Source organism: Mugil cephalus, chromosome 4, assembly GCF_022458985.1.
Source record: "Mugil cephalus isolate CIBA_MC_2020 chromosome 4, CIBA_Mcephalus_1.1, whole genome shotgun sequence".
Classification (NCBI taxonomy): Eukaryota; Metazoa; Chordata; class Actinopteri; order Mugiliformes; family Mugilidae; genus Mugil; species Mugil cephalus.
Genome location: NC_061773.1, coordinates 15,903,980 through 15,923,376, shown reverse-complemented (window position 1 = coordinate 15,923,376; position 19,397 = coordinate 15,903,980). Strand labels below are relative to the sequence as shown.

At 40.4% G+C, this 19,397-nt stretch overlaps 2 protein-coding genes across 2 annotated transcripts; both read left to right on the top strand.

Annotated features, from left to right (window-relative positions):
• Window positions 1-8,433: 8,433 nt before the first annotated feature.
• On the top strand, window positions 8,434-14,162 carry LOC125007062 (cytochrome c1, heme protein, mitochondrial). The gene is made up of 7 exons (XM_047583633.1): window positions 8,434-8,601; window positions 10,388-10,578; window positions 11,122-11,248; window positions 11,707-11,864; window positions 11,957-12,117; window positions 13,006-13,106; window positions 13,497-14,162. Exons 1-7 carry the CDS (start codon window positions 8,521-8,523, stop codon window positions 13,599-13,601), a joined length of 924 nt encoding a protein of 307 aa, XP_047439589.1. The 5' UTR covers window positions 8,434-8,520; the 3' UTR covers window positions 13,602-14,162.
• Window positions 14,163-17,119: 2,957 nt separating this feature from the next.
• On the top strand, window positions 17,120-18,855 carry hesx1 (HESX homeobox 1). The gene is made up of 4 exons (XM_047582285.1): window positions 17,120-17,240; window positions 17,915-18,075; window positions 18,207-18,308; window positions 18,655-18,855. The coding sequence occupies exons 1-4, from the start codon at window positions 17,120-17,122 to the stop codon at window positions 18,853-18,855; spliced, it is 585 nt and encodes a 194-aa protein (XP_047438241.1).
• The last annotated feature ends 542 nt before the right edge of the window (window positions 18,856-19,397 follow it).

Below are 19,397 nucleotides of genomic sequence, written 5' to 3'. Positions count from 1 at the left end.
GCTAATGCTGCCCGGTAATCTTGGACCTAGATCACTGAGCACAAAAAAAAACCCCAGCGCAGCTTCAAACAAAGGACACCACTGAGCATTCAGTGGCAGCGACTCCCACGGCCTCGGAGGAACGCGGTACGTTGGTGCTCATAATGTGCATTACATGTATCGGGTTATTTTGAAGTTCCTTTCATGCTTGTGCATCAGGGGCCAGAGGGAGACATTTTAGTCCAGATGAAAAGTCGCTGTGACATTTACAGCGTTTATCAATTTCTGCAGAAGCAAACAAGAAGCGGTAAGTATATAAATATTCTTTGGTGGCGGATGATAAAAACTCAAATTAGCATTTAGATTTCAAAAATGTGGTCAATTGATTAAAACATTACTACGTGAGAAAACTCTGATGTCTCCAGAGGTTTTTTTTTTTTTTTTTTAAAGTTTGCAGTCATTGGTTCAGTTACTGGTGCTTATGAGGGAAGGACTTGTACGCCATTTAAAATACACCTGCTCTTTTCATCCGTGTTCGTCTGCCAGTGTCATTAAAGCCTCGGATGTCATGGGCTTGGAGCACAGAGACATTTGGCTGCTGGAAAGCCTCTCACCATGTTTTAAACGTCTGATGCGACCAAAGTGACGCGCGCAGAAAGACACACGCGCACAGACGTCTGCGCAGTCGAACTGAATGAGCAAAATGCCTGCAAGCCCATAATCTTCATGACAGCTAGCAGGTCCGTGATTACACAGCGTGCATCCGTGGCCGCTATTAAAACCATCTGAGACAATTACGTCAGTTGTCGACTCTGTGATTATTGTTCAGCTCCACATTAAAACTAAAAGCTTTCCTTTATGACGCCATCATAATGAATTAGTTCAGTTACACTCCGGTCTAAACACGAAAGAATACAGCTGTGCATTAACCCCTAAAGAAGGGGATTTTATGGGCTGATTAAAAAGCCAGACTTTCGTCCCTGGACTCATACTATAACACCATAAAATATGCAACTAGAGTGTCAATTACTTCAGCTGTCATTGTGCGGATGTTAAACCAGTCCTTGTTTTAATTACTTAGATCTCATCTTTTAGCAGATCTGCACAAAAACAATCTTTTGAACTTTGATTGAAAAGCTCAAATATACCCTCTCCGGACCAAAGCTGTACAGAACACATGAGTGCAGCTGCTCCCGGTGCCAATTTTGGTTTATTGTCTTTGTCAACCAGCTACCGTCTCTCCACGCTAGAGACACACAAATACATACAGTGAAATGAATTCATAAATAATATGGAAATGGAATTGTGCATCCCACTATCTGAATACTAATTGAAAGCCATGTTTAATTAATGTCTCTTGACACTGGAGTGCAACATATAAATATACGAATACATAAATGCATAAAGAAAGCAATTATTGAAAGCGCGGTTCCGCTTTCTGTTAATGCCAACCGAATCAGTGTTCATTTACAAGGCATTTCCAAAGGAAGTGGGTGTTGATCCGTGCACTTCTGCTTTAAGCTGCTCCGCTCATTTCAGACACTTTCCCCAAAAGCAATACTTTCTCTCTTCCCGTAAAAGCTTGCGTGTTTGTGTCTTTCCCTTCTCCCCGGAGTATGCACGGATAATCATCTTAAATCTTTGCTGACTTTTTCTCCACCTCCTGTCAATTTGCAATACCCATTTCACCCTGTCACTTTGTCAGCTTACCATGCCGCTGTGCAGAAAGACCTGCTCTACCTCAGTGACACATGGAGCATGTTTACTGGCAATTTGCACCCATTCTTTCAGCTCTGTTTGTTTGTATTCACCACACCCAGGTTGTGCACTGGAAAATGGAAGAAAGCTGTGTTTGGGTTTGTGTATAATGTATAGTATTTAGGGTTTTTTCTGGTTGGAGCGACTGAAAATGTATACACAAAGTAGTTTTTTTGTCATGTTACTTACTGCATGATTCTTTTTTTCACTGACCCATCAGGGAATTAGTTTTGAGGGAGCCACATACCTACTACAATGCTTAGAGTCACTGGTTCAAATCCCTTCTATATGCATGGTTTAAGGGCCCTTGAGCAAGGCATATAACCCCTAACTTGCTCCCTGGTCTTTCTCGTATGGCTCTGCTTTGCTGCAGGTGGATGGGTTAAATGCATATACACATTCCTTTTACATTTACTAAACCATTAAAGTTGATTTACATTTTTACAATTGTTCCAAGAATTTTATACTTTTTGGTTTCATTATAATGCCCTAACTTTACTTTAATGCCATGGCCCATTTTGCCACATTAGACATAGAATTAAAAACACTAATGTACCTCATAACATTAAAATGTCTGCATTCCGTTCACGTGAGCTAGTTCTGGGGTCCTTGCGCTGTCTGGGTCATGGCGTTCTGGGAGGTCTCGTACATCGTTAGTCAATTTTAGGCAGGTATGGAATAAAGAGCTGTAAACATGGAATGCTTTAAAAATGAGGTGTTAATAGTTTACATTCTACGATTAACACCGAGTGCGACCACCCACTGCCTTCAAAAACGGCATTAATTCTAGGCACACGTTTCTTGGAGAACTAACCACAGATCTTCTGTGGATGAAGGCTTCCTCAAATCCGTCTGTCTCTTCACGTAATCCCAGACACACTCAATGATGCTGAAATCACGGCTTTTTGTTCTTCTTCATGCCAAAGATACACTCACCAGCCACTTTATTAGGTACACCTTGCTAGTAAAAGGTTGGACCCCCTTTTCCCTTCAGAACTGCTATAATTCTCCATGGCATACTTACAAGAAGGTGTTGGAAACATTCCTCAGAGATTTTGGTCCATATTGGCATTGCTGCGCATTTGCTGGCTGCACATCTGTGATGCAACTCTCCTGTTCCGCCACATCCCCAAGGTGCTCTATTGAATTGAGATCTGTGACTGTGGAGGCCGTTGGAGTACAGTGAACTCATTGTCATGTTCAAGAAACCAGTTTGCAATGATATGAGCTTTGTGACATGGTGCATTATCCTGCTGGCAGTAGTCATCAGAAGACATGGTCAGCAACAATAATCAGGTAGGCTGTGGCATTTAAACCATATGCCAAGAAAATATCCCCCACACCATTATACCACCACCAGCAGCAGCCTGAACCGTTGATACAAGACAGGATGGATCCATGCTTTCATATTGTTTGCGCCAAATTCTGACCCTGTCATCTGAATGTCGCACCTGAAATCAAGACACGTCAGACCAGGTGATGTTTTTCCAATCTTCTATTGTCCAATTTTGGTGAGCCTGTATGAACTGTAGTCTCAGTTTCCTGTTCTTAGCTGACAGGAGTGTGGTCTTCTGCTCCTGTAGCCCAAGGTTCAACGTGTTGTGCGTTCAGAGATGGTATTCTGCATTTCTTGGTTGTAACCAGTGGTTATTTGAGTTACTGTTGCCTTTTTTATCATCTCCAACCAATCTGCCCATTCTCCTCCAACCTGTCAAATCAACAAGGCATTTTCGTCCACACAACTGCCACTCACTGGATATTTTCTCTTTTTCAGACCATTCTCTGTAAACCCTAGAGATGGTTGTGCGTGAAAATCCCAGTAGATCATCAGTTTTTGAAATACTCAGACAAGCCTGTCTGGAACCAACAACCATACCACGTTCAAAGTCACTTTAAACCCTGTTCTTCCTCATTCTGATGCTCGGTTTGAACTTCAGCAAGTTGTCTGATCACCTCTCCATGCCTAAATGCACTGAATCACAGCCATGTGAATGGCTGATTAGCTATTTGTGTTAACAAACAATTGAGCAGGTGAACCAGTGAGTGTGGTGCTTTATGACAGTGGCTGTATGTTTGCTGTCCTACTGCAGAATAAATTTTATGCCTCCCTGATGATATGGATATCTCCAACTCCATGTGCAAAAATGAAGCTCCAAACATGCAAGGAACCTCCACCATGTGTCACTGTTGCCTGTAGACATTCATTATTGTAGAGCTCTCCAGCCCTCCAGGTCTCCAGCCCTTCAGTGAGCAAACTTTCTCCTGCTATAGCCAAATGTTTTAGATTTTTACTGCGTCAGTCCAGAGCACCTGCTGCCAGTTCCTATGTCGGGTGCATAGTTGTTTCCATGTCAGACGGCTTTTTGGCTGCAACTCTTTGATGAAGACCACAGACTTCTTCAGACAATAGATGGGTGTACCTGTGTCCCACTGGTTTCCTCCAGTTCTGAGCTGATGGCACTGATGTCCCTCTGAATTTGTTCAAACGCAATAAATAAAAGTAAAAAATGAAAGCGTCATATTTTCTCCCAAACCTGAAACACACCCTTTGACTTGAAAAATGATTCTTGTCAGACAAGTAAAAATAAAAGACACAGCAGTGATGGATCCTTCTGTCCGATAGCAGTGTTTAACGACAGCACCATGCTGTCATCAATCAGATCCCATAATGCATCAGGCTCAGCCACCGTGTTTAGTATCCCACCTGAAAGCTGAGTCATTCAACATGAACACGAAAGACGATAAATGCAAGTTTATAGGTAGTTTATATTTAATTATGCAAATAAACATTTAGAGTTAGTTATAACATCTTTAATCTTATATTTTTGGTTAGTTATACAGTGCTGTTGTTAACTTAATAACTTTCTATTGTAGCAGCCACAACATTAAATCCACCTAGATGATCTCACTCTGATAAAATGTTCTGTGTCCTGGCATTTATATGGATGTTACGTTAATACATATCACAGACCATCACAGACCATGTCAATAAACTGTTGATAAACATGTATTCTTACTGTAATTCATGATTCATTCAGGTAGTTATGAGACATTTAATGGTTGTTAGTCCAAATGGAAATGTCCTTGACTTTTTCACATATCTCTTGCACCCGTGGTTCCCAACCTTTTCCAACTCAGGGCCCACTTTTAAGTCTCAAAACTTTTTGTGGCCCAACTCTGACCCATAAATATGAAGCCCATACAAATGCGTTCTCAGAGCACTTTTTTTTTTTAATTGAAGATTTACATAAAGGACTGAAAGGACTGAACTGAATACAGGAGAAACATGTTGGAAGCTCCACAGCCACGAAAACAGCATCAAACATTCAAGGAGCTGTCCATCAGCACCACACAGATATCAGAAATGGCATGCACAGGCCTGTCTGTAACAGGCTAATTAACAAACGATTCATAAATAACATTATCCTTCAACAATGGAGAAACACATTCTCATGTATGACAATCTGACATCCAATATCACGTCCAAACAAAATCCACTGACATACAATTTCGCAGAACACAACCAAAACCCAAATATCAAATAAAACGATTGAGCGGAAGGTCAGGGTTCGAGTCCAGCTCGGGCCTTTCTGGGTGGAGTTTGAATGTTCTCCCTGTGTCCGTGTGGGTTTTCTCCAGGTGCTGGTTTCCTCCCACCTTCAAACACAAGCTCGTTAGGCTAATTGGTGGCCCTAAATTGACCCAAGGTGTGCGTGTGAGTGCGAATGTTTGTTATTCTCTGTGTTGGCCCTGCGATAGACTGGCGGCCTGTCCAGGGTGTACCCTGCCCTGCCTCTCCTAGTGAGGATTAGGCAATATGGAAGATGAGATGAGATGAGATGAGATGAGATGAGATGAGATGAGATGAGATGAGATGAGATGAGATGAGATGATTTGGCGGCCCACTTGTAATACCTTCGCGTCCCACCAGGGCCAAAGGTTGGGAATCACTGTCTTACATTTGGTATCATAATTATGTACATTTTGAAGATGTCATGTAAAGTGTAAAAACCACTGAGTTTAAGTTAACCCAGTTTAAGTTTTATATACCACCGACACATTAATTAACTTCACACATTTCTGCCAGCATATACATCACTAGAAATTCACATAACTCAAGAAGCTGGTTTTACACAGCAGAACCAACTGTAATGTTGAAGCAATAACACCCCGTTGGTACTGGATAAAGCCATTTGTGTACATGATCAGTCAATATTCAGGTCCTAACATTCAGTATGAACATTTTTTTGTTTTGTTTTGTTGACTGTTTAAAGTGTAGAAACCCCAGGTTGTGGACATCCCACAATTGGTTTATCAGATTTGAATGGTCTGAATAATGAACAACAGCTTTTCAGTCTCAAACTGATCCTAATGGGTGTCTGCGCTGTATGGCCATAGTTGGAGACACAAATATACACAGTATTGTCTAATTTTAAAGGTTTGATGATCTAGAAGAAAAGCTCCAAAGTAGGGTGGTAGAGTTCTATCTACAGAACAAACCACCAACAATTATACCATACACTTTATCTGGACAGCAGTGACTTCCTGGTTGGTTATTTTTCAGGGTTTTTTAGTCCAGTAAACACAGTCCAGCTCTTAGGTGACTTCTGATGAGTTTGAAGTTTCGTTCTAAGCTGAAGCTGTGGCATTTATCATTGAACTGTGCACCACCGAGGAGGCCTCCCATCAAGCCTACATGACAGATGATGACAGTGACTGCCGTGGCTGATGAATACTTTATTACCTACCTGCGGTTAAACAGCAAACATCCATCTGCAGTTACACACACAGCCAACTTCAGTCCATTCAAACCGTTGGGTTGTTTTTATGTGTCTGAATATATAAAGCCGGATGTTTGTTCTTTTATTATTTAGATTGCGTCCGCCTACGCTGACGGATATCGACTGATTGAAAGGTTTGGGGCTCTGATTTCCTCCCAGAGAGACCAGCATTAAGGCACACAACACCGTTTTTCCATTCATGCGTTGTCCCTTGTCTGTAGTGTTCTTCAGATTCAGGTTTGATAATAGCTCAAGAAAATTCTCTGTTTGTCTTCCACCTACAATGTCATCATGTTCAAGAGTTCAGAACATGACTCTCTGTACGATCATGAATTAATACATAAAAGTATTTTTATCTGTAACTTCTCCTTTATATGAACGTCATTGTGTGAGGTCTAATGTCCCAGCAGGTTTGATGGCTGTATTTAATTTTCTTTTTTTTTCTTCTTTTTTTTTTTTTAACTTTGCTTCCACCTTCTGGAAGTTCCAGGCAGCTGCAACACCTTCAACACCCCGTTTTGTCTGCTTTGTCCAATGCAATGACGAAATAATAATGCAGAGAAAACATTTATCTTCATCACAGTTTTTTTAATTCCCTTAAAACAAGTGCCAGATATTCACATGCACATTAAATAAAAATTTGCTTGTTGAAAGCTTTCATCCTTACGACCCTTTAAAAGGTACCATCAAATAAAGCAGCTCTGTGTTATTTATAATAAGGTTTTATAATATTAGAATCAGTTTCGTAGTAAAAAAAATAAAAAATAAATAAAAAATAAAATTAATTTATTCACTAAAATACACAAGATTGAGATGTTTGCAGCAAAACATTTGCAGGATTCACATTTTATTCAATTAATATTTAAATAATAATAATAATAATAATAACGAGTTAAATTACAGTTACTATTAATCAGTTGTCAGAAATGAAAATAAAACTGTTGAATAACAAGCAGCAATCCACCTTAACATTGTACCATTTCAGTCCATTTGGACTAGTTAGAACAAGACGCGCATACATTTCTAAGAAAATGTGACAATATTTTACAATTTAATGGCATTTAATATGATCAAATATTGGGAATTAAACAGATTAACTGGAAAGCCACAGACAGCCTCATAGTGGCACCTGTTTTAGTTCAGTGGTTCTGTAAAGTTCCCTTCAAAAGCTATTTACGTTCAAGGTGTGATCCGTTTACACCTGATCAAGTCGATCAAATTCAGAGGCTATAAACTGTAAGCACTTTCTAAAAATGTGTTTGTCTTAAGGTATTACTGTTGATCTGCAGCCTGACACCAACTTTGAAATCCAGGTCAAATGCAGCCTTGATGCAGTAAAAAAAAAAAAAAAAAATCACATTTACACTATAAAAAAAGGGAGATTAACTGTATTTGCTACAAACACTTGTCTAAAGACAACATATATATTAATATTTTATTATTGTTATAACAGCATGTTACCAAACAAGTAAAAAAAAAGGGTTGTGTAAATTCAGGTTGTGTAAGGTCTGATTCAAGTTAGCCAAGATGAGCCTGGCTTTGTACTTCCGGTGAGTCTTTCATGTTTAAAAAATAAAAGGAGGCCGTCAGCAGTAAAAGCAGTTAAAGTTAAAATAATTTTAACCTTACTTGTAAAATTGGGATCATTTAAGCTAATTTGAATAAACAATTCTTGTGAGAGGGGGTCTTCTCAGCCCTTTGGAATATAGATCTAAAGGACCATGAATTATGAATTAATTTTAAGTGCACGGTTACAACCATACGTGAAGATAATGCCAAAGCTAGACAGCACGCTAATTGTGTGTCTTCTTAAATTTGTAGGCCGGGTGTCAATGGTTTTATTTTGACAGTTGTGGCCAGGGGTTAGAGTTCCTCTAAAAACAACATAAAGCGACTACATGCAGGCAATGTTCTTATTTTGAATGATCAGACCGGAACTGTACACCGGCTATTGACTGCTAGGGTCCAGGCTCTTTTCAGCTCAGAGAGAACCGCAGAGAAGATGGCGGCGTTACGTGTCGTGGTGCTATCGGGGTCTGGGAGAGCTCTCCTTAGCACGGCGAAAACTATCAAGACCCCCACGGTAGGCCGATGGATGAGTGTTGTGTGTACCACTTAGGGAAGACCGTGTCTACTTGAACAGTTTAAGAGGAAGTTTCAGTTTCGGGGTGTCCTGCAAGAGAGCTAACGTTAGCTAGCGGGGTGAGACAAGGTCACTCGTGTTCCCACACAATTTACAAAGTCGCCAGTAACTGTAGTTTTAGTCCTTGTGTTTTTCGCCTTTCTCAGTCTGTAGACACAAACGCGACACCAGCAACTCCTAAAATATACGATACAGACGTTTAAGTATCGCCTAAAGCAAGCTAGCCGGCTAGCTAACGCATGATGTGTCAACCAACCGGCAAACCTACAACCCGGTGTAAAAGCACTTTCTTTCTCAAATAACGATACAGGGAAACAAATCTGCACATCGGTATATTTTGTCACAGTGTTTGTGTGTATTTCAGTCCACGTTGTGTATAATCTCTTTGAGCAGGCTACCGATATGTAACTTAGCTAATATTGCTAATCAGTTAGCATTTCAAGGACTGAAAGGACTTCCGGTGGAGAAAAGCCGTCTTTAGGTGTAACCTAAAGCTTCAGCTCGATGTCATCTCAGAGATCGGATCATGTCATATTTCCATGCCCTGCTGTGTGTTTTAAGCGGTTAATAACTCTAATAAAACATAAATTGTAGTATTAGGAGTGAATTATTATTGGGTCACCAGCTGTAGCCGTGTTTCAGTCTGTAGACTTGTTTGTGTATGTTGGTGCAGCAAGATGTAACGTGGTGCCTGTTACAAAAACATCAGTGAAGGGCAGTCTCATAAGGACCATTAGATGGCACACATCAAGGGCATTGCAATGAAGTGAGCCATGTAGTTAAACTACACCTATGTTCTGAGTTAAACCTTTACCCTGGCAGTCTGGACACATGAGTCGCATTTTACTCTGATTGTTTTAAAATTCGGTACAGCTTTTAGTGAATCAAGTGGACAGTAGATGTCATCCAATATCTTGTTAAGCACAGGTGTCGAACATACTGCCTGTGGCCCAAAAGTGGTCCACCAGAGGGTCTAATTTGGCTCACAGTATGAATTTGACTGCTAACCCTAAGTCGTCCGCTGTTTTAGTAAGAGAAGTGGACAGAACACAATACTGAGACCCAGGACGAAGCAGCAGATAGAAATATGTCCAAATTACACTTCTTTTTCTAAAGAGATGTATTTTCTTTTTGCAGAAGAATGTTAACATTCTCCTAATTTGCTTGTTCTTTTTGCACTAAAACAAATCTGGAGTTGTGGTTACTTATAGGTTATTATGCTGTTGTCTTGCTGATCCAGACCGCATTGGATCAAAATGGACTGTATGTGACCCCTGAACTAAAATGTATTTGACCGCTTTCAAGAAACCAAACTGTTTCAAATGGATATATATTAGAATACCTTTGGTTTTAATATCATACAGAAAAGTTCGAGATGTCATATTTAAGTCTGTGAATTGGAAATTTAATAAATATTATAACTGGTTTGGCAGGTTTCTTTGGGGAATAGTTTTGTTAATTGTATAAAATAAAAATTTATTCCAAAGCCCAAAACGATTTTAGTTTGTTTTTCTGGAATTAGATTATTAAATAGTTCATAGAAATTAAAAAAACATCCATTATGAATGACTTATTGGTGTTTTTGCTTTAAAAATAAATGTATTCTCATTTCAGCTGACATAACATAATAATAACAAGTGACCTATTCATGTCTGATGCTCACCTGTTACGTCATCTTAAATGAGTAACTTTACTTGAATCATGTTGTGCTCTGGTTCCTTTGCAGGCCAACATGTCCTTTGCCAGCTTGTCCCGAAGCAAGAAGGTCGCCCTGTCGACGCTAGGTGTGGTCACAGCTGGCGGAGCGGGACTCGCTCTGATGCTGCATCAGTCAGTCAAAGCCTCTGAGTTGGAGCTCCACCCTCCTCAGTACCCCTGGAGCCATGCTGGACCGCTGTCCTCCCTGGACCACGCTAGGTGCGTTGGATGGATTCACACATGTGCAACTGTCAAACATAATCACTGTGAGGAGGCAAACTGAATGTTAAACCTGTAACAGAAATCTGTGGGTTCAAAAGACTTGAAAGCTTTCCACATGTATTACTTTTTTCTTTTTTAACAAAAGTAAATGCTTTCAACATTGTGATATTTAAAGTATTAATTGAAATAGGCTTCATGTAGTAATGAATAGAAATGTATTTATCCTTAAATTTCACACCTGAGACTGGAACTATTTGATCTTCTTCAATTGGTAAAATGTCAGAAAAATGTTCCCTATATGTTTCTGGGGGCTGGGGTGTGGTCACTGAATGTCATGTTTTGTTATATTTGGATTACAACACTAAATAATAACCAGTTTAATGTCTCCTAAGACAAAGAGCAGCAAGTCAGTACAGCTATTTCTGCTAATCAAACAACCAATGAGTTGTTGAGTTCTGGTCACAATTTATGTTCTTTTATCTACAGTTATATATAAAATATGTCCACAATTTTTCAGTGTCTCTTCTTCTGTCTCTGTAGCATTCGCCGTGGTTACCAGGTGTACAAGCAGGTGTGTGCAGCCTGCCACAGTATGGATTACCTGGCCTTCAGAAACTTAGTGGGAGTGTCGCACACAGAGGATGAGGTCAAGGCTCTGGCTGAGGAGGTGAGCTTGAATGTGTGGACATGTGAGCACTTGTGATGGTGAGCACTAAACCTGTGTCATTGTTGCTCCAGTAGGGGGCAACACTGATCTATATCTGCAGATACATTTCTAGGTTTTTATAACAGAGACAGCAGTCCTCCTTTTGAAATTTTGTGACTCAGGAATATCATTACTGACAAATTTGTCAGTAATTTTAACTGGTCATATCTTGATTATGACAATGTCATCAGATATTTACCATATTTACTTCGTCCTTGGAAGCTAGAAGCAGGTGTTTCCTGTCCACCACAAACTCCACCACAAATTGAGACGATTGTCTTTGCACCAAATGAGCCTATTTTTAGTCCCGAGTGATAACTTTCACTTTGTCATTTAGTTTGCTTATTGTGTGCAAGCTGCAAAAAGTCAACTGCCTCCAATCAGCTGTGCTTAAAATGTGTCTTGTGTGTTGGGTTCAGTTTGAGATAGTGGACGGTCCTGATGACAAAGGTGAGATGTTCACGCGGCCCGGAAAGCTGTCGGACTACTTCCCAAAGCCTTACCCCAACCCTGAGGCAGCCCGCTACGCCAACAACGGAGCCCTGCCCCCTGACCTCAGCTACATCGTCAACGCCAGGTACGTTCACAGTTAAACCCTGAAGCCACAGAAACGCCCGATATCCGCTTATCCTCAGTGTTCATGATGTGGTGCTTCCCTGTTGCCTTCAGACACGGTGGAGAGGACTACGTATTCAGCCTGCTGACAGGTTACTGTGAGCCTCCAGCAGGAGTGACCATAAGAGAAGGACTCTACTACAACCCATACTTCCCTGGACAGGCCATCGGCATGGCCCCGCCCATCTACAACGAGATTCTGGAGTTTGACGACGGTAAATAAACTGAGTAGTGCTGCCGTTTAACAGAATTTGTGGAGGTAGCTCTCAAGTCAGGTTTTCTTTTTTTTGTTAGTTTATTCATTAACTAAAAGGCGAGTGCAGAGAGGAGGGAAAAAGCGCTTTGTGTTTATTTGTATTGCTTTCTTCTTTAGATATACTACAACATTTTAACAGTCCTGCCCTAAATCCTCCTTCGTGACTGATCTAATGTTCAGTTGATGTTGAAACAGTGTCAGAAAGGAGGTGATTCAACTGGATGATCATTTTGGAGGATGTAGTTTGTGGTGATTTGAAACTGGATCGAATTTAACACTTAAGCGTTTTATTATTGAGCCCAGCCCACTGATTATAATGTCAAATAGAAGTAGTACCTCAATGAAGACACAACTTAGTGTGTGACTGTTATTAAGAATGAATTCACCAGTGTACCTAACGAACTGCCAACCAGTGCAATTTATTTCAGTTCATAGTTTCATTGTTCATTGAGAAATCGATTGTGTAAAAAAAAAAAAAACCTTCTGACGACTTCTAAACAGATCATAACAGCCTGTGTTTTAAATATTCAGATTGATAAATGCATCCTTTATTCAGGACTAGACAGAGTGTGTCTACAGCGAGGCTTCAACAATTTCTGTTTAAACTTTGACTTTGCTTTGACTATGACATCACTAGAAGTAACTAAAATAAATAAATACATTTAACATGAGATCTATTTTTTTTTAGGAACTGTTTCACTTGCAATGTAAACTGTTATGGCAGTTTAAAATTAGTGACTTGGTGATACATGATAGAAGCATGTCCTCCTTATCTGTTGCATCCAGGAGAGATTTTCTCTTTACTGACGTTAGAATTGTGGCGCTGATGGTTTTTCTGTTGCCGTAGGAACCCCTGCCACCATGAGTCAGGTTGCTAAGGATGTGTGTACTTTCCTGAGGTGGGCGTCCGAGCCGGAGCACGACCAACGCAAACGCATGGGACTGAAGGTACGCCACACACTGTGGAGCTGGGTATCTACGCGTGTCATGTTTTCAGTACCGCAATGGTGTGATCAAGCCCTGACTTTCAGTTTGAAACCACCTCCACCTGCATCAGATACTGAAGGAAAAAACACAAGTTGCCAATTGAGTTTATTTGATATTTTCATTGGTAAATATATATGGTGGCCTGTGGTTAAGCTACCATAATTGAACTTGTGCATTTCAGACAAGTCTTGTAATCATATATTAAACAAATATCTTTAGGTATTATTAGATAGCTGAATGGAGATGTACACAGGAAACATGGGGCAGAAGACGTGTTTAAAATGTAGTACGGAGACATAATCAAACAATAGTAAACTTTCAATTAATCGTTCCCTTTTCATCTTCTTACAGCTCCTGATAGGCGCAGCCATCCTCATACCTCTGACCTACTACATGAAGAGACACAAGTGGTCTGCGCTGAAGAGCAGAAAGATTGCCTACAGGCCCCCCAAGTAAACAGAAACAAGCAAACCCCCCCCGAGCTGGGCCTAAAAACGTGAAGGCTGCGTTCAATGACTCCTCAATGCTCACCTCATTACTATCAAAAAGAATCACAGTAACTGACAAACACACACACATGCCTTTCTAAGAGGGGGTAGAGAACAAAGTATATAAACTATGTTTATTCCTACAGAAAATGCCTTTATTTTTAGTTGGTGGCATGCCAGAACCAGTTATGTGACGGATTTTCCTGTATCTGGAATATCACGGAGCAATATTGTGTCAGAGATTTATGGAGTTCTTGAACGCACCCTCCACAAACCTTGTTTGATCTGCAGCGAGTCACTGAATGCAGTTCAGGTCATCATCTTTTATCGGACTCCGTCACAACTGATTAATTAGTTGATCGACTATCCATCTCTGTAAGATACTCACTAATGATGGAAGTGCTGAGAAATGGTTGCCCTCTGAGTTCATAACATGTTGGTTCTATGTAAATCCATCCTCCCCGTCCTCTCCACAAAGCAACCTCTGAAGCCCTGTTTTACTGTACAAAATAAATTATCATAAAGTAAATCTTTCTGTGTGGCACTTCTTGCTTCTAGCAGCAGTTAACATGACGCACCCATACACCCAAGCCAACTTTAATACTGCCTCTATCATTCTCATCATTTCTGTCTGACTTGTTGTCGGTGCTGCATCTGTGCTCTGTCGTATACATATTTAATAAACTGCTACATGAATTAAAATTTGTCATGAGGTTATAGTTGTATAAGATGACCTCCATGGTGTTCTGATTCCTGCCTTTTACATCTTAGCCATTCTTTTAATTCACAATAAATATAACTTACTGGATATGTGTGCAATCTTTTTTGTAATTACACAAAAAAATAGAAAAGGTCATAAAAGCGCTATAAAGTGCCGATCAAAATATGATGTAAAACAAAAATCATTGAATTTTATTTAAACGTACAATAAACAATTAGATTTAAAATAATGTATACTGTATATATGTTAGTCTTCAAAGAGATAATCTTAAAAAATATAAGGAATAAAAGAATATGAATGTAAGAGCCATTTTGTAAAAAAGTTTAAATAATTGAATTCAAAAGTATATTTTATAGATGGAACTGGGTTATTAAATTGGGTTATTATGTTATGCATATAATTAATGTTCTGTATGCTGTTAGAATAATTTTAATGGTTTGACTTGAACCACTTACATCATTTTAAAGAATCTCATGGTGCGAACAACGTTTTTGTAGGACGAATGTGGATTGTTTTGAGGCCTCCACGCTAAAGCTTCACTGGTATCAACTTGACTGGCCGTGTGTTTACTGTGTTCAAGTATGGGAACAGTCTATCAGTAAAAGTGTGCATGACGGGTTTCCTGTTCTCCGTAGACTAGTTGGGTGCTTTCCTTTCTTCTGAACAGAATCTGCAGCAACACCCACAAACCACTCTGTACTTTCTTGACATCCCAGCTGTGGGTCCCTGACTTAAATCCCTCAGAACCCAGAACAATTCGGAAGCAATCAAACCTCTCTGGGTTGTCTGGAAGCTTCTTCCTCTGTCTCCACATCTCACACTGGTCAGATCTCCAGACAGGATGAGGTCTGGATGAGCAGCATTTGGATCCAGAATCACAGGACTGTAGGAGACCTTCTCCTTCATCTTGTCCCAGATGTTGAAGGCTAAGTTGCCCAGATGTTTGGCCACATCTATGAGAGCTCCTGAGTCCATCTCTGGATCATCCATCAGGGGGCACTGCTGGACTCTTTCCTCTGCAGACTTGTAGTTGAGCAGGAATGAGACGTCTTCAGCTTTCAGCTCCTTCTCTGTGACTCTGATTGTGAATGAAAGAGCTATTATCTCTATGCTCAGAGCATCAATCTTCTCCTTCATGATCTGACTCTTCTGCTCCTCTTCTTCCCTCAGAGCTTTGATCCTGGCCTCCTCTTCCTCTTGCAGAAACCGGTGAAGCTTCTTAAACTGCTCCCTAATCTTCCTCTCTCTCTCTGTGTTGAGTCTAGAGCTATTTTTCTTGAGACTTGATCAACGATATTCAGCTTCTCGTGCGCAGACTTCAGGAGTTTCAGCAGCTCCTCTCTGTGATCCTGTGTCGCTTCCATCAGTCGGCCTGAACATGTGATCATCATGTGTGTTTGAATCAGACGAACACACACTGGATGTTGATGATCTCTCAGAGTGCATGTGTTTTCTTCTCCACCAGTTGCTCAGAAGCTGTGCCATTCTTTTGACTCGTGGACAGGGGCTTGTTGTCTCGCTGCATGACCCAGTTTCTCTTAAGATTCATCTCATGGACAGATGTCCTGGCATTTTCTTTGAGACTTTGTTGGTGTAATTCAGAATTCACTGGTCCGTCAACGATGCCAAGTCATCCTGGTCCAGATGCAGTAAAACAGCCTTTCACTTCAACCTGACACCTCTACTTTGTGTTAGTTTGCTTATTGTACGCAAGCAGTGTCCGATCTTCACCAGTTAAGTTGTGCAGAGTTTTTTCTCCGTATCTCACCAATCACAGTGAGTTTGAGATTAGCTGGTCTCTTCCTCTCTGAATGCAGCCATCGCAAACCTCACATCCATGCCACCTTTCATTGAGGGATAAATAAACAAGTGTGCTGTTGGTTTAAAGCTGCTGCAGGCCTTCATTAGGAGCTAATCTGGTCCTGAAAAGGTTTTCCTCCCCGCTGCTTCAAACTGCATTCAGACGCCACGAGCTTCATCTGCATCACAACACATACAGATTAGGCTAATAGCATTAGCGGATCTCCCCGGATCATTATTATTGCCATCATTATCATTATTATTATTTATTAGTTTAAACTCTGTCGCGGACCAGCAACCGAAGGACGGACGTGTTTTTAGTGTGAAAACCAAACTGATTTTCTACTTTGGTAATTCAGAAGAAAAGGAAACGGTTTTGCTTTGCATCTCTGTCATGGTGATGGGTTTTTAAAAAAGGCTTTCTATCCTGATCTCGCACATACACTGTAAATAACCGGAGGGAAAACACACACAGGGGCACATGCATACTCCAATGCGTCAAGTTAAGCAGTTTTTTTGTTTCTTTTTTTCTTTTTGTTTCTTGTAATTTTGCAGAGTTTTGCGGAACATTTGAATATGTGTCTTTAGGTAACTCACACAATTAGCAGAGATTAACTGCTGCTGTGTGGATCCTCAGGGAACCTCATTCACATGGAAAAACTCTTCTTGGTTCTAATTGGTGGCTAGTGTAAATCCTTCACTCCCATTTAAACCAGCAGGCAGCAGTTTGTCATCCTGCTGGTTCACATGCACCTCAGAGTAAACCACTCACTCACCTTCTCAGTTTAGGGTTAGGACCAATGTGAAGGACTTGTGTGTCAGCAAGATTTTTGTGGAACTATTTTTCTTGAGACTTAAATCAGAAGAACTCTTGCTTTGGTTTCTTTTTGCACTTTTGTTATCATCACGCTGAGGGCGTTCTGCTCTTAGGGCTGTTTATTGATCAGTTAGTTTGATCCATCATCATGGCGTCCTCTCTGGCTCCTGTCACAGCAGAAAGGAGGACGGCGTTTTCCATAGATCGGATTCTGGGTTTGGAGCTGGAAAGGCCCGGGAGCTGCATGGGACTCCACCGACCGTGGACAGGTGAGGAGAAAAAGTTTTCTACTTAAGAGTTCACACCCATGGATCTGTCTCTTACTGACGGAGCACCAAAAATGTCTCCCACTGCATGTGATGCACATTGATATTAACATAAAAAATCCATTTTATTTGATGTTTCTCTCTGCAGTGTGCTCTATTTGACACTCGAATTAAATAGAAAACAAATAGAAAACAAATATATCTTTTTTTTTCCTGTCATTCATATGAGTTCTCACTTTATTTTCCTCAGATTTTCCTAAATGTAATCATTTGCAGTGTGTCATTTTGACTTGTCCAGAAAAAAAAACATTAAAAATTTTTGGACATTAGCTGCTGGCAAACTGGTGCCGGTCTTATCCATCCACCCATCCATAATGTAGGACACTCAGGGTCAGCTGATCACTTGCTTTTGGTTGTTACAAAAATGTAATAGTCGTAGCAAAAATGTGTGGTGCCATGTGAGGTATACAATACCTGAATTAATTTTGAATTTAAATATTAGAGCTTTAATGTGTATAAAATTAGTTTGCATCATAAAATCTTAATTCTTGTCCAACATTGAGAAAACCCCTTCATTCTGTTCAACGACATCTGAGTGAGTTATTATTTACATGTGTGTTATAAAGGGTCTTCAGTGAGTGATTGCTCTCCATTTCCATTTTGTCCCATTAACCCAGAAGTCGGAGCTGAGAAGGAAAACAGAGGAAACGGCCTTTACTCAAAGCAACAACAGCGTCATGAACAACGGCAGCATCATCCTCAGCAGCTGAACTCTCCCAGGCCCACGTCAAGCTGGTACATAGGACGGAGACCACGCACAGCCTTCACTAACAACCAGGTGATCAGCTGACCATCCACTAATGGGTTCTCTTCCATTCAGCGAGTCTATCCAATCACAAAACGTTGATGGTTTTTAGCGTAAAAGCTTGTTTTGTGTTGGGGCTGCTAATCTTTGTGTCCGTCCTGAAGGTGAACGTACTGGAGACAGTGTTTCAGGTGAACTGTTACCCCGGCATCCAGCTGAGGGAGCAGCTTGCAGGGAGACTCGACCTGGATGAGGATCGAATACAGGTTCAGGCAGAATGTTTTACAACTATTTTTACGTGTTTCCACTTCCTTCAACATCAATTTCTCTAACAACAGCTGGAATGAGAAAATGAGCTTGAGGCTACCGAAGTTAGTGTTTACTAGTGTTACAGGTGTGTAAAAGTGAGAAAAAGTTGAATAAGTCTGATTGTCATATTTGAAAGTTTTTGGAAAAACAAGAAAAAACTATTTTTAGCTAGCACTTTGGTATTTTTATTGATACTGTAACAGTAAGTCAAAAAAAAAATGACTTAGGCAATTATGCTAGTAGGCTAACGATATGTATATCTAGCACGCAACAAGCATCTCTTCCTCTCTTTGTCTCTCTCAGATCTGGTTTCAGAACCGGCGAGCCAAGCATCGGCGTTCTCTCAGAGAAACCCGACTGCGCCTGGTCCAGACGGCCGTGGCCGACCTTGGACACGAGGTCATAGGTCAACTGAAGGTTGAGCAGGACGGACGCGGTGACCAGGGGCTCGCTCGACGCCTCGCCTCTCATCTCCAGCTTCAGGTGGAGGAAGAGGAGCGGTGATGGTGACGAAGGACTTGAGAACTATTTTAACACTCCTCCTGCTGTCATCCTCATCCAGACACCGTCCATCATCACCTTAAAGCCTTCGTTTTTATGTTTACTTTCACAGTGTCTCTGTGTGTTAATATTTTCTTTTTGTTTTCTGAGCTGTACAAAGTTTGATTAAGATTAATATTAAAGCATGTCTTTGTTCATTGCTATTGGCATTCCTTCAGTTGAGATTGTTTGTGATACTGCCGATAAACAAGGTTCATCTGAGCCCAAACAAATACGAAATCAATCATCTATTTTAAATTTGTATCGTTTGCTTGTTAATTTCATTTTGTATTTATTGAGGAGTGTAATAAATTATGAATAAGCAAGGCTGGAAAAATATAATTAAGAAATTAAATCGACAAATAAATGCATGCACAACTAAGTGAACGTTTACCTGTGAAATTGCAAAATAACTCTACAGACATTTAGATGTTTAACTACATCTACCTTTGACAAACTGACCACCTTAGGTCAAACTGACAACATCTACTGATTAAATGATTCAT

What these genes read in the sequence shown, in the direction of transcription:
- LOC125007062 (XM_047583633.1), top strand. Translation starts at nt 8,521, where the DNA reads ATGGCGGCGTTACGTGTCGTGGTGCTATCGGGGTCTGGGAGAGCTCTC. An exon ending in TCCTCCCTGGACCACGCTAG is followed by an intron (nt 10,579 to 11,121) that starts GTGCGTTGGATG and finishes CTGTCTCTGTAG; the next exon opens with CATTCGCCGTGGTTACCAGG. An exon ending in GATTCTGGAGTTTGACGACG is followed by an intron (nt 12,118 to 13,005) that starts GTAAATAAACTG and finishes CTGTTGCCGTAG; the next exon opens with GAACCCCTGCCACCATGAGT.
- hesx1 (XM_047582285.1), top strand. Translation starts at nt 17,120, where the DNA reads ATGGCGTCCTCTCTGGCTCCTGTCACAGCAGAAAGGAGGACGGCGTTT. An exon ending in CAGCCTTCACTAACAACCAG is followed by an intron (nt 18,076 to 18,206) that starts GTGATCAGCTGA and finishes TCCGTCCTGAAG; the next exon opens with GTGAACGTACTGGAGACAGT. An exon ending in TGGATGAGGATCGAATACAG is followed by an intron (nt 18,309 to 18,654) that starts GTTCAGGCAGAA and finishes TGTCTCTCTCAG; the next exon opens with ATCTGGTTTCAGAACCGGCG.